At 41.7% G+C, this 14787-nt stretch overlaps 1 protein-coding gene across 4 annotated transcripts in view; it reads left to right on the top strand.

The window, feature by feature from the left end:
* The first annotated feature begins 1520 nt into the window (after positions 1 to 1520).
* Positions 1521 to 14787, top strand: part of GFPT1 (glutamine--fructose-6-phosphate transaminase 1) — a 39769-nt gene continuing 26502 nt past the window's right edge. For all 4 annotated transcript variants that reach the window (XM_048512503.1, XM_048512502.1, XM_048512499.1 and 1 more), the window contains exons 1-6: positions 1521 to 1729; positions 9648 to 9755; positions 10705 to 10812; positions 11736 to 11861; positions 12807 to 12865; positions 14618 to 14752. In XM_048512503.1, the coding sequence (XP_048368460.1) occupies positions 1723 to 1729; positions 9648 to 9755; positions 10705 to 10812; positions 11736 to 11861; positions 12807 to 12865; positions 14618 to 14752 (543 nt within the window). In that variant the 5' untranslated portion in view covers positions 1521 to 1722. The remainder of the gene's footprint in view (positions 1730 to 9647; positions 9756 to 10704; positions 10813 to 11735; positions 11862 to 12806; positions 12866 to 14617; positions 14753 to 14787) is intronic.

Here is a 14787-nt window from a genome sequence, read left to right as displayed (position 1 = left end):
TCAGCCTAAAAATGGCTCTTGCAGTTGCATAAAATTCAGTAATAGCTAACAAAGCCACAGTGAAAATGTCTTAATTATAAATATTTGAAATGCTAATTTTAAAGATAAATAGAATGTATTATTTTCCAGAAACACTTTGTGCATTGTCTGTTTCAGACAGGATTGCAGAAGGTGATGCTGAGGGATAACTGTCTTGTTTTCCTCAAACTACAATTGTTTAGCAGCATGGCTGACAGTATGGAATGACAGTCAAGGAGTTCAAGAGACCCAACAAGAGTCCCAGCCTCAGTGTTAGGAAAGATGTCACAAATGCTTCAGACAACCTTAAAAGCAAGCTAAAAGGCAAATTTGTAGATGTGCCAAACATTTGATATCAGTGGATCCCATACACATAATCATTCTAATAATTCTACATGGTATCAGGGTCCTTCCCATATATGAGATCATTCTAATCTGACCAGAACCTTATAGTAAAGAATGCACAGCTTTTGTTCTACACACAGGTGTATTCTCATTGTATTAGCTCATGTGAGAACATGACCAAATGTTCTTTCATATCAAGTTGGAACACATGCCCACTAGAGTAGACCCAAATGTTCATGTAGTAGGGTTGGTTTCAAAGTGTGACCAGCTAGTAAACCTTTGGTCTTAAAAGTACAACACGTTGATTTTCTCTTGTTCTGTGGCTAGCTACTTGGAGGTATGTTGTCCTTCTGTTTATCTAACAGTTACAGTGGAAATCCAGTTGGCTTTTTCACTAGGCTTTTTCACCAGTTTGCCTCTGCCCTACCAGATTTTTTGTGATTCCCATTATTTGTCAGCAAAGCCCTTTTGTTGTTGAAAGAGATTTCCTCTTTTCTTATTCACCAGCAGAAAAACTGGTTGGGTCCAGTCTCATGAATATACCCACTCATTAGAAATACTATAGCTGTGTTCTGTGGCGGTGGATTTCTCGTGGCTCTTTAAAAGGCCAGCAACGCGATTATCGGGGCAGCTTTCCTGAGCCAAATCCTGCGAAAGAAAGGAAAGAAAGAAACCAGCTTCTGCTGCATGAACTGCAGTTATTCGTCATATTAAGATTGTGAGTCCCTGCGTGTGGCTGCAGCAACTGAACTAGGCTGCCCACCGCATTGTGGCAGTTGTCACAATGGATGGGGAAGAACAAAAACGCTCCCAACTCAGCCATAAGGCTCGCCAGGTGACCTTGGGAGCATCTTCAGCCTCTCTTCAGGTGAACTCAGGTTTGTTGCGAGAATAAAAATGGAGGGCAGGGCAGGACCGTGGATGGCTTCCCGAAGGAAAAGCGGGACGCAAATACACACTACGTAGGCTCATTCCGCAAGCGTTATAAATACGCTGTGCGGAATGCGCCTCAGACCGTGTTCTGTCGATGGCCGGTAGTACTCCGGGTGCCTCACCCTCCAGCCGCGTCCGTTCCTGCCCCCCGCCCCCGGGCCTAAGCGGATGCAGATCCGCCTGCCACGTCCCAAGCGCCACGGCAGCGTTCCCAGCCGCTGAGGCGGAGCCGGCCGAGCGGGGCCCAATGGCGGGCTGAGGCCGGAGCCTGCGTCCCTCGCTGGCGCTCCACCCCCTGCCGTTACTCTGAGAGGAGGAGCCGCCGCCGCCGCCTGCCTTGGCCAGCCATCCCAACGAGTGGGCCAGCGAGCGGCTGCCAGTCAGTGCGCGGTGAGGTTGCCTTTCTCGATCCCAGGAGACGCCAGCATGTGCGGTGAGAGCGAAGGGCGGCGTCCCGGATAACGGGAGGCAGGCGGGCGCTTGGGGGGCTTGGACGTGGGGTACCTGGGGGAAGCAGGGCGGCTTGAAGGATGGGCATGGAGGGGCTCCTGTAAAAAGGGGCTGAGGAGGAAAAGGTTGGGAGCTCCTTTGGGGCAAAGGACCAAGGGTTTCTGGGGGCAAAGGACCAAGGGTTTCTGACAAAATGTTCCTCCAGGGAGCTCCCAAGTGTGGGTCTCACTTGTCTTTTTCCCAAATGGCGTTTCTCTGAGCATGTGCAGAGTATTCCTGAGGGAGGAAAGAATGGAGGGACAAACGACTATCCCTTTCATTTGTATTTGCTATCCATCAAGGGTAGTCGGTGCGTCTTGGAGCGGGCATCCCATTTGCTTTTCGGAACAATCCTTTCTCACTTTTATTTGTATTTGTTTTTCATTTGTATTTCCTTGATCACTTTCATGCGTATTTGCTATCCATCAGGGGTAGTCTTAGAGTGGGCATCCCATTTCCTTTGCAGAACAACCCTTTAGTGTAGGTTTGGCTGAAAACTAGTGACTTGCCCAGTTGACAGCCGGCGCCTCCTGGATCTCTGAAGGACTCAGACTTTTCAGCATGTGTAGAGTTATTTTTGTATTTCGCTAGTTTGAATTGTAATGTTGACCCTGTGGTGATGCCACTGTTTTCGTTTCACAAACAAAACCTGTTAATACAAATCTGGGAAATAGCAAAAACACAGGTGGCACAGTCCGCATTCTCACTCTTGTGCCTTCCTGTTCCAGTACATGGGTATCATGCAGGAATTCTAGCTAGACCCTGTTCAGGATAAAGATGACAGGAGATTTGTGAATTCATATCCCCTTTCCTGGACTGTCTTTGTTCTCAAATGCTCCGCTTGAGTCCTAGTGCCCACATAGGTCTGTCCCCAAGGCACTAGGATTCAAGCGAATAATTCAAGAATGACAACGGTCCAGGAAATGGTGAATTAATTCCCAAATCTCCTGCCATCTTTATCCTGCACAGGGTATAGGTGGTAACTTTAACCATGTTTGGGGCCAGTGGTCAAGTCAGGAAGCAGTGAAAATAGCTGGTGTGGTTTATATGGAGCAAGCAGGTGAGAGTTGAGGATGATTCTAAGCCCCAGATTGGTTCCTAAGAGTCTGATTATTGAATCTGTTGCTGTTATGTTTAAATGGGCCATGTTGCTGATTGTAGGGCTTTGCAAAGTGAAGGAGTTTCCAGTTTCTGTTCTGAATGGATGCTTAGTAGATTGAGGGGAATGAATGCCCAGGAAGGTTGAAAGAACGAGGTAGAATGGGAGATGCTGGGAAATCAGGCCCAGATTGGAGATGAAAGTGATGAAGAGCAGGCAAGGGTTTTATAGGAGCTGAATTTTATGTTCATACTTGCCCCATTCAGTAATGCTCAGGTTAATGTGAGACCATTAATATATTATTGGGGAATATATAATTGGGGAAACAAGAGGTAGACAAGTCTATGGGCAAGGTGTGGTAAGTAGAAGGATACGGGCTTGAGTTGTTCAGGTGTTCCCAAGTTGAATGCTTCATCTCACATTTGCCTTTCTGACACCTAGTGGTGAAGCTTGATCTTGCCAAGGAAGATTCGGTTGGTAGATGGAGAAGATACTTCAATTTCCTTGTCTGCATTTCCTTTCTGACTGGAATCTCTTGTTCAAACTTCCCTTCGTTTCCCAAAGCAACTTTTCATGCAGCGTGGAGATGTGGCGCTTAGGGGGTGGTGGGTGGCAACTGAAAAGAAAAGTAAGAACTCTGTTGTGTGTAGAAGTTGATGTATAAAGTGATTGCTGAGCTGTCTCAGGAATCAATATGTTGATCAGCATCCTTGATGTTTAATATTTTTTGTGTGTGCAGTTGCATAGAAATCCTTTGTAGAAGTCCTATAAGGTAGGTCAGAATTTTTTTTGGGGGGGGTGATGCGGTGAGCCTGAGGCAAGAAGGCAGAGGTTTCTCTGAGAGTCAAATTAGATGAAATGGAAGGAGGTGGTACAACACTTCAGGGGATAGTTTAGGTTGGCACCACTCTGTGAGTGGGAAAGCCCCCCTCTGCCTTGCTACTGAGCTTCTCTGTTTAAAAAAAACATGTGGGAAGTCTCTGGTCCTCAGTTTTCCTTGTGAGTTCAGGAGCTCTGACCCTGGAGCTTCTTGTCTCACAGTGTATTTTCATCAGTTGCATTCCGGTCTGCCATTTAATTGTTTAGTCTTTAAGGTGCCACAAGACCTTCATTTTGTTTTCAAATAATCTTGGATTGAAGCTTTTAGCCATTCTTTAGGCCTCGGTAGCGTTAAGGTCAAGACTTTAAACATTTTCAGGAATATTTGCCTTACAGACAATCACAGAAGGTTTTGACAAGAAGCACAGGCTGTTTCCTTTAAGAGATTTCAGTGGATCACCCCGAAGAAGAGCTGTATTTTGTGCTGTGTATATTTATCTCAAAAAATGGAAAGTGGGACAAAGCTAAGAATAGAAGAGACATTTTATGCTATAAATAGTTTACTGTAAGTTCAGCACAAATGTCTTTTTGCAAATAGGAACTTGGTGATGTATGCAGTATGCAGATTCTATGGCATATTGTGTTTGGGCATTGTCTACAAACACATCCTCTTAAATAGATCTAAATAAAGCTATCAGAAACTCTGATTTCTTCCTGTGGAATTATTTTATTTATTTATTTAATTTCTATCCCAGCCAATTCCCGCAGGGCTCAGAGAGTTACAAAAATTAGGGAGTTACAAAATTTTGTATATCAGTCTTTTGGGGGGTGAAACTGTAGGAAAAATAGCCCTTCTGGTTTTATTTTCTTTCTTAACCCCCTACCAGTTTGTCTCTGAACAACTTTTTCAATCGAATAAATAACTTATTGTTGGCAACAGCCGTGGTAAAAAGTTCTTATGGTACAGGACATACAAGCCAGAACCAGTTTAGCAGCTGTTTGCTGGGTTTCCTACTTCTGTTTGTTGATACTTTCAACTAGCTTAAAATCTTCAGAAGGAAAAAGGAAGGGTAGGATTTATAAGATACTTCCTGTTCATTCAATTAGGGTAATAATGCAATTTTTCTAAAATAAAAGGAATATTTTAGAAATTCAATTTTTGTAACTGGAGGAGGGATTTCAATAGGATATTCCAAACATTAACAATTTGCCAGAACTAGTAAAACAGTCCCCATCCCTCCCCCCTTCCCCCGGGAAACACATTTGACAGAAAAGCTCTTTCCAGTGGGCAGTTCTTTTCTTCTGGTTTTTACATACAGCTAAAATTAGTGAGCTCACTTGCTGTGAAATCACTTCTAGCTTTTGAGCAAACCCATCTAGTTCATTTGTAATCTTTGTCTGATGTAAATATGGGGGAGACTGCATCACTTAACATCTGTGCAGAAATACCCCCACTATCAAGCTAAAGAAATCTACAAGGTTCATTTAGTTTCCATGTTTATGTTACTAATAAAAGGTAATACCTCAGCCCCCTTTGTTTATCTGCATTCTAAAAGGGGGAATGATTTGTATTAAAACTGAGAAATTGTGTATAGTTAATAGTGATTGTGGTTGCATTTGTGAATTCTAATTGGTTCTTCCGCTAACGTTGGAAAGCAGAATAGCTTTACAAATACAGTATGAGTATTATCCCTGTAATGAAAAAAACACAGTTCTGTTTTCACTTTTGAATGGGAACAATCAGTCAATGGCACACAATTAGGCAAACTATAATTTTTCTGTGAAAGTTCAGCTAAGGAATTTGGAGCTTAATTGTGGTGAGTAAGAACCAGATCTGCCCCAGTCCTAGTTGCTGTAGTCGTCCACTGAGAGCCGTGCATGCAAACTCCATAGTGCAGCACCATGGTGAATGCATTGATGCCACTTATTCTTTCTGCCCTTTTTTTCTTTCTCTCTAGAGAAGGGGACTGTGTTCCAGTGACTATTTGCAATGCTGTTGAATCTGTCATTGCAATTAATGCAGCACTGACCTTTTGGAAAGCTGGAAAGGGGGAAAATGCGTATGAAAAGTGTGGACACAGCAACTGTGCAAGAGCTTGATTTGTATCATATATCTTCAGCAATATAGGGCAAACAAGCATTTTCCTACGCACCTGTGGTGAATTATAGGTGCCCAGAAAAGGAGGCTTTGTTTGCCAATAACTGGTGTTTATGTTCTAGGCTGGATTGGTTTGAGTATGTGTATGAGCAGGTGAGCTAATAAAGATTTTTGTGGGCTTATTTGTATAGCTGTTGTAACAGGATTAAAAAAGGAGACAAGATTTGACACAGAGGCTGTGTTTTTAATGTTTATGTATTGGGGATGATTCGGCAACCTTTTCTTTATAACTGCCTCATTTCATCCTGTCTTTTAGATCAGTGCCGCGAGTGTCTGGAGAGTGTGATGTGGCAGGTGACGCTGCTTGTGCAGTGGCACACCTTTACAGGCATAGCCGTACTTATTGTGATTTCTTCCATTGATTTAAATGAAGGATCAAGTACAAAAATGCAGTTGAATAAAACACCTTGAGACACTATCAAAAGGCAGAGTGTAAATGTGGTGGTAAATAAATGCATGTTTTCAGTATCCTTTTCCCAGCCAAGATAGTATACTGATGGGTAGACCAAAGAAGCAATATGTGTTGATCGGAGCTGGAGGCATTTCTCTTCCCACTGGAATCTCTAATTATTAGTTTGTTACACTTTTGTTCTGCCCTCCTTCAAAGAACACAGGGCACACAGTATGTGGTTTTCCTCACCCCATGTTATTGTTGCAAGAACAATATGAAGTAGGCTAAGATGAAAGAAACTGGCCCAAGATTGTCCATTGAGGGGTATGGCTGAGCTGAGACTCTTATCCAGGTCTTGCTGATCCTGATCCAGTTACTGCTTACAGCACTAGCTCTGTTTATCAAGTACAACATGGTTTTATGTCCAAGATATAGTAAAGGGTGCAAATACCACGAATCCTGGGCAAGTGTGAGAATTAAGAGGCTCCGCCAAGTTGGTGTGGCTGCAGGTTTGTGTGTGCAGATCACTTCTGCAGAGAGATGTGTAGACCAGTCTTTTAAAGGGCAAAAGTGGTGTTCAGGTGAACAGTTCAGAATCATCCGGACAACTCCTTTTCCCAAGTTCTTCTCTCCCATCTGACTCCTTGGAGCTCTTTAAAGAAATCGAGTAGGGAAGAAATTGCGGGGGATATTACAGGCTTGGGAGAGAGGCCTTACATACCCCTCTATGTTCTCTTTTATCTTTGTTTTCAATTAGTTATATTTGGGGGCTTGCAAAGAGTTTTTCTTGAGTTAGCGATGCAAGATATAATTTTCAAGGTTAGCTATTTTATTATAGGCAATTTCCTCATTGCCTGGGAACATATAACCTGTTAGTAACCTGGACTGACTGGATTATTGTGAATGACTCAACAAGTTGCCTTTCCCTTCCTTTATTTTTTAAAATGATTGTCCTTCCTTAATGTCTTCCTTAATGTCTTGTACTTAATGCTGTAAGGGTCTGTGAATACAGTGATTCCCTCACACGTCTTTGCCATATGCTGTAAGGGCCTGTGAATACAGTGATTCCCTCACACGAGGCAGTCAGCAAAGATTGTAAAGCAATTATGAGCAAACACTCAATTTGACATTTTACTGACTCCTACTTCTCAAAAACAGCAGGCCAGATAATCAACACGCTTTCCATCTTTTGTTTTCTGGTTTCCTAATAACAAATCTCAGTGCTGAAAAGTATATGCAAGTTTTATCTATAGGTACCAAGATGTGTGGAGTAAACATTTGTTACAGTACAGGAAAACTGAGTAAAAACTACCTGTCATTATATTTAAACCTACAGATCCCAGGCCACCTAATAAATATATATTTACATCCTTTAAAAAAAATACACCACAGATTATAGCTGGGGCGGGGGGGGGGGGGGATTAAAGTTCAGAATCATTTAACTGGGAAGGGATTACATGCGGAGATTTTGCAATCCATTCTGTTCAGCCCTAGCCTCAAAGGAATTCAAATAATCTGTTGAGGGCTTTGCATTCTAATGTACTATCCTCTGGGTATAGGCAGGTAGTCGGGCAATATAGCCTTGAGATATTTTTTAGTTCTGCAAAGTCTGGAACTGTAATCGATTAATGATCATTCATTGCTGCACCAATCAACCACACAGATCAATTCAGCCTTCTCTCTTTACTGCAGATCCACTCCTCTGAAATGAATGAATTTGCCCAATTAATTCATCTACTCCAAACAAATCAATATATCCATAGTATAATTTAAAATGCTTAGAACTCTCCCATTGGGTGTAATGAAATTTATAATGATCTTATACATTCTTTTCTTAGGCTATATCTAATCTTAACAGGTTTAATCATAATAAACATCAGTAATCTGGGTAGAGGTCCTATGCACATGCACTAATGTGTTAATACTGCTAATTACAGAGTAATGAGTTGCCATTTACACAAGTGAAAAGAACTGCAGTGTCAGCTTTTTGTACACAATATGTGCTTATTTGGATCATGGCTGCACGCAAGAAGAATCCATTGGAATACAAGACCACCTGTGCGGCCACCTCTTTCTTATGTCAGATCCCTCCTTGAAAGACACATTTGGTTTAACCTCTTGAGTTTCATTTCCAGTAGTCAAACCTAAGTACTTGTCACTACATTTGCTTGCATGTCATCAGTTATGTCCTGCTCCCTAGGCTGGAGATGAGGTCCTAGTCAGCCATGGAATTCGGTTTGTTGCAGTGTTTCCTTAGCAGTTAGAAGACTTTAGACTGAGAGGGACATTCTCCTGCCCCTGGTCCAGGCCTTGGTCCTAGCTTCACATCTTCTCTTCTCCTGGGGTCCTGGAGGAGATGGTGACAGCTCTAGCAGAGGCTGAGTCCATGCTGGACCCTCCTGGCTTGAGGGCCCTGCTGGCTCAGGGGGCAGTGCTGGTGAAGCTTCCCTATCAGGAGGTGCTGAGGAACCTGCCTCTCAGTGGGCATTTGCCATGGTGGGGCTCAAGGGCTGGTCCTCGTTCTCCAGTGTTGTTCATGGCAATTTACTTACCTTTGTCTTTTTTTTTCCAGTCCTTGCCTCCCTTGAGTCTTACAGTGTATGTTCTTTGTGGAAAAAGATCTTCTCTGTTTTTTTACTGTTAGAACTTCTAAAACTTGTCAGTCAATCCTTCTGGATGACTGAAGGGAACTTCTGTATTCAGAGGCAGCAAACCTCTGAATGCCAGTGCTAGAAGGCATCATCAGGGGATGTTTGTTGGCCCTGCAGGGGAACTGGCTGGCTGCTGTATGAAACAGGATGCTGGTCTGGATGGGCCACCGGTTTGATTCAATAGGGCTCTCATGTTCTTAAAGGTAAAGGTAGTCTGCTATGCAAGCACCATATCATGACTGACCCATTGGTTGATGAAGTCATATCACAATATTTACAAGGCAGACTGTGTGTTTTTCCATCACCTTCCCCAGTCATCAACACTTTACCCCCAGCAAATTGGGTCTCAATTACATATTACATTGTACATTATTAGACAGATTTCACTACTCCTTTTACTGACCTCAGAAGGATGGAAGGCTGCTACCTGGAATCAACTTCTGTTGGGATCAAACTCAGGTCGTAAGCTGAGCTTTGACTGCAGTACTACAGCTTACCGCTCTGTGCCTTGTATATTAATGCTTAATTTTTTATTAGAACACAGCTCTTTAGGAGAGCTGTAGCAAAAAGCAATAACTTTTTTCCTGTATTTGTGATGTACCAGGAATTCCTTCACAATGCAGTGTTTGAGCTGTGCTATTGTGCCAATACAAGTCCTACACAAAACTGCTTTTGTTCATACTTTTGGTTACAAAATCAAGCATTAATCAACCGTTCTTTTAAATTCTTTATCACTCTTAACAGGCATCTTTGCTTACCTCAACTATCATGTGCCCCGGACAAGACGGGAGATCCTGGAGACCCTTATTAAGGGACTCCAGAGACTAGAATACAGAGGATATGATTCTGCTGGTAAGTTCTCAGGTATTTTGTATTGGGAACTTTTATGTGGGTCGTCTTCTAACAGTTTCAGGAGCATCGCTGTGTTGGCTTGTAGTAAAAATGCTAGACTTGAGTCCAGTAACACCTTAGGGACCAACAAGAGTTTTGTTGCATAAGCTTCTGAGAGTCAAAGCTCCCTTTCTCAGGCGGATTCCGCATGGGCCAAAAACAGCGGTGTGAAAATAGTGTGAAAATGGTTTGAAACAGTGTTTTCACACTGCTGTTTTTGGCCCATGTGGAATCAGCCTCAGATACAAGTTGGAATGGCCTTCTGACACAGGCTTTATTTATCCTGAAAAAAATGGTGGTGATTTAAGGAAGCTGAAAAGCTGATCCCAAATAATACTGATTTTTTTTCACCATTATTCAGGCTGCCATTGGGGAAAAAAAACTCTCCTCCCCTTCACTTCTGAATGTAGAAGCCATGAAAGCAGAACATGCTGCCTTTTGGGGGGGGGGGGGGGGCAGGCATACTCTGGCATTAGGCAATTTGGGACATTAAAGACACTTTGAATTGAACCCAGAAATTATTTGGCTATCAACTGAATTAGTTTTTATTATTTTCAAACATTTAAATATGACTGTTCAGTTGTGCATTCTAAGAATTCCTTAAGTACTGGCAAGATACGATTGCTGTAATTTGCTCTGGTACCAATGACTGCATGACTTGCATCTGAAACCCCACTTTTTACCTAATTTACCAGATTTCTGCAAAATTTAAGTTTTGCTGTTATACAGCTCACTGGGCTGCGTGACTGTTGCTTTTGCCATGGGAAGTTTATCAGTGAGGGCATAACCTTGATGTATTTTGTTGTGGAAAAACAATTGTGGAAAATACTTTGGTATTAGTATGTCAGACTGATAACCTTGCAAGGCCTTTCTCTCTGACATGGCTTTTTCTTGCCCTTTGTGTTAACAGGAGTTGGAATTGATGGGGGTAATGATAAAGACTGGGAGGCAAATGCCTGCAAAATTGCACTCATCAAGAAGAAGGGGAAAGTGAAGGCTTTGGATGAAGAAGTGAACAGTAAGCATGGGACCGTTTATTATTTATTTAATTAGTTTATCTCTACCCTGACTTTCTCCCCAGCGGGAACCCAAAGTAGCTTGTCTCATTCTCCTCTCCTTTAATCCTCGCAACAGCCCGTGTGATTCTTTATCTCCTTCTCTTTAATGGGCTTTCCCCCTGATTCAATCTTGGAATATAAGAGTGCCCTGAAAAAACACACGCCATTTCCCTAACTGTCACAGGTGATCAAAGTGTTTTAAGTCTACAATTCCATGTTGCACATTCTGCAAAACAACAGAGGCATGGAGCCTTCCTGGCAGCCTCAGGCAGACCATGCCACAATGTGGGAGCCACCACAAGGAATGTGTGTGAATGGGCAGTTGTCTCTTTGCAAGGTAGCCCCTTCAGAAGGATTTCTGAGATGAGCAATGCTGTTGCTGCGGAGCATAAGTTGGTGGCTAGCAGAAAAGGGGCTCTTACAATGGGGTGCTTCAGCACTGGAACTGCTCAAGTAAGAATGTTCTAGACTTATTTTTCAGTCCTCCTCTGCTCTGTTGATTTTGAAGTTTAACTGGTCCTAAGATCTATACTGTTATTTCATATTTCAGTGTTTAGAATTAGTTTGTTCAGGATTTTGTTCTGTTGTTTTAAATGAATAAAATCAGAAGCCACCTTGAGAATTCGTGTGCTTGAGAGTGCAGGATGTAAGTAAATGTCATATATGCATTAATGAAATTGGGCCAGATCATTAAGTGTGGGGAAGAAAAATGTGTTTAGGTTTCGTTTTCTGCCTAATGTTGGCACTCTGGAACTAGGCCTACTCATCTAATCTCACTGGCACCGATTATTAAACAAGCCTTGTCAGGCAAAGGGTTGCAACCAAATTTTCTCCATTCAAGTAGATGTCTTAAGAATAAAGATGCTTTGTTTTCTCTATATAGAACAGCAAGATATAGACCTGGACATTGAATTTGATGTACATCTTGGAATTGCCCATACTCGATGGGCCACCCATGGGGAACCCAACCCAGTGAACAGCCATCCTCAGCGCTCAGATAAAAATAATGGTGAGGCATGGGTCTGGTCAGGCAGCATCTTTCTCTGGGTAGTAGGAGTTAGATGGCTTTACTGGCCTGGCAGAAGGTGCTATGGACTGTTTGTGGAAAAGTTCTAAGCCTTATTTCAGAGCAGCAAGAAATCAAAAGTCAGTAATACAGCAATAGCTCTTCATTCTTAAATGGTCTTTAAATAAAAGGCTGGTCTTGTACGTAGCAATTTCACAAATGGTAGCTATTTTAAAATACAGCTTTTAAAAAGAAGTTAAATAATGATTACAGAATAAATCCCTTGGAGATTTTTTAAAAGGTTGTGTTTTGAGTGCTCGTTGATTAGATTGTTTCTAGAAAAAAATATATAATTTGAGATATGGTAATTCTCCATTTAGGAACCTGTCACAAGCATTAAAAATAACCTTTGGTGGAAAATTAATGGGCCTGATAAATCTGTTGATGTCCAAACTCTTAAGAACACATGGCAACCAAAATTAAACCGCAATCTGCCCCCAGAGATTGCTAATACAGCCTGTTTAATATCCTCAATAATAATTTCTGGCTTAATACAGAAAACCATTTTGAGTAATGGCCCACACAGAAGATGGCTTACATTCTCTTTTACATTAGGATATTGATCTGAAAATAGGATAAGATACATGACTGTTGTACTTGGATGCAACAGAACAGTTCAAAGTTAGCCAACCAAATGTGGACAGTCTGAGTCCAGGTTTTCATCACTGTAAGAAATCAGATTGTCCTTATTAGCTGTGCTTGTGTTTTGTTGGGTTACTTTCAGGATTTCTGTTTTCTTCTACTGGGTTTGCCATCTGTAGGATGTTTTGCCTTGGAATAAGTCAGTTGGTCACTGTTTTGCCAGAAGAAAACAAGGGTACTTTGATCTCAAAGGACACCAAAAATTGACAAAGTTATTGATGTGTTGTCTCTTTTCCCTTCCTTCAGAATTTATTGTTATTCACAATGGAATTATCACAAACTACAAAGACCTGAAAAAATTCCTGGTAAGTAAAACTTACTTTACTGTACTGTGGTGTAAATGTAAAAAGCTGAGTCTCCTTTTGTTGCTGGTATCTATTCCAAAAACACATCAAAATTATTTGTCTGATGGAGGGAAAATACTTGTATGGCTCAGTTGGTTTAAGTATCTGATTTATGGTTTACTGCTGGAATATATAGAGTGCCTAAATTGTTAGTTCCTTAAGGCAGAGGTCTGTCTCTTGGGTTACTTTGTAAAGCACCATGTACATTAATAGTGCCAAATAATTTAAATAGACACTGCTATAAATGTAATTGTTGAAGGCTTTCACGGCCAGAATCACTAGGATGTTGTGGATTTTCCAGGTTGTATGGCCGTGTTCCGGTAGTATTTTTTCATGAAGATGCCAGCCACAGATGCAGGTGGAATGTCAGGAGAAAATACTACAGGAACATGGCCATACAACCTGGAAAGCCCATAACATCCTACTAATTTATTTTGGCTTTCATTCTACCTTGTAGTAAATCATACCATTAATATGTCCAGTTCAATATTGCCTACTATCTGGCTGGCAGCTGTTCTCCAAGTCTCCTTTAAAAACAACCTCCTTTAAAAAGAAAGTGCCCGGGATTGAACTCAGGATGTTCTGCTTGGCAACCATGTACTGTCCCATGACCCTTTTCAAATGTGGTACTGTATTAGCTTATGAAAGTGTAACAAAATTAAGGATTCTGCCAGCATAGGATTTGTCAGTGTTTTGGTTTTATGGGTAGTGTGATAAAATGAATCAATGGCCCATTCTGCACAGCACACAAATAAGATGTCCCGAGGAGGCAAAAAAAAAAGGCATCTTGGGGAGGAACTCCACACAGCTTTTTCCCAAGACATCCTCAGGACGTCTTATTTCAGGCCAAGCCATCTTATTTTGAAGGCACTAATAGGTGGAACCCCCCCCCCCCCCAAAAAAAAAAATGTCTACAAGACATCTCCTGCCTGGCTGTGTCGAACCCCTGAGGTGTCTTATTTTTCCCACCCAACCCATTCCATTTGTTGAAGATTGCTCCTGGACATTCGCTCTGCAGGCTCTGATTCTGGGCGCCCGAAAAGTTCATAGTTGTACTCAGCTCATCCTTCAGATTCTGGCAATATATAGCTTTCCTATTTTTAATTTTTTTTTTCAATGAGGTGTCTGCAAAGAAATGCAGACATACTATGAGAATCTTAGCCACTTGGAGTACTGGTCTGCCTCCCTTTGAAGAGCCTGCAGAGGCTCAAACATTCTGGGGCAACCTTCAACAAATGGAGGCAGCGAGAATCCCTTCAGCAGCATACAGAATGTTGGATGCAAGCTGAGGAGGAAACTGACCAGAGAGCTTAACAGTTGGTTGGGGAAAAAAGCCTCTTTTCTCCTCTCACATCTGTGCTGTTGAAAAAAATTAGAGGCAGCTTTTTAAAAGACGTCCGCAGGACATCTTATTTGTACTGTCTGGACACAAAAAAAGAAGACACCTCTTTTTAAAATGTCCCCTTAGTCGTGCTGTGCAGAAATGGTCCATGTTGCACATACTGGTCATTTTTAGATATGTACTAAAACAAAATATTTGTTAGTGTATGTGAAGAAATATGCCACATATTTATAAGACTGTTACAATAGTACGGTATATTGTGGATTTCCTTCAATCTGAACTATGTCACTGTGTTCTAAATGATTGTTGCTTGCAAGATTTATTTTTCACTCAGCTTTGGCTAGTAATAACCCTCTTTATTTTTCTTTCAGGAAAGCAAAGGGTATGATTTTGAGTCTGAAACTGATACAGAAACAATTGCTAAGCTTGTCAAGTACATGTATGACAACCGCGAAAACGATGATATCAGTTTCACCACTTTGGTAGAAAGAGTCATCCAGCAACTGGTAAATCTAGATTTTTAGTAAAGCATTTCTGTCCC

The sequence above is a fragment of the Sphaerodactylus townsendi genome, linkage group LG12, assembly GCF_021028975.2.
Source record: "Sphaerodactylus townsendi isolate TG3544 linkage group LG12, MPM_Stown_v2.3, whole genome shotgun sequence".
Lineage (NCBI taxonomy): Eukaryota > Metazoa > Chordata > Lepidosauria > Squamata > Sphaerodactylidae > Sphaerodactylus > Sphaerodactylus townsendi.
The sequence above is the reverse complement of the archived record's forward strand: the minus strand, read 5'-3'. Positions and strand labels throughout refer to the sequence as shown.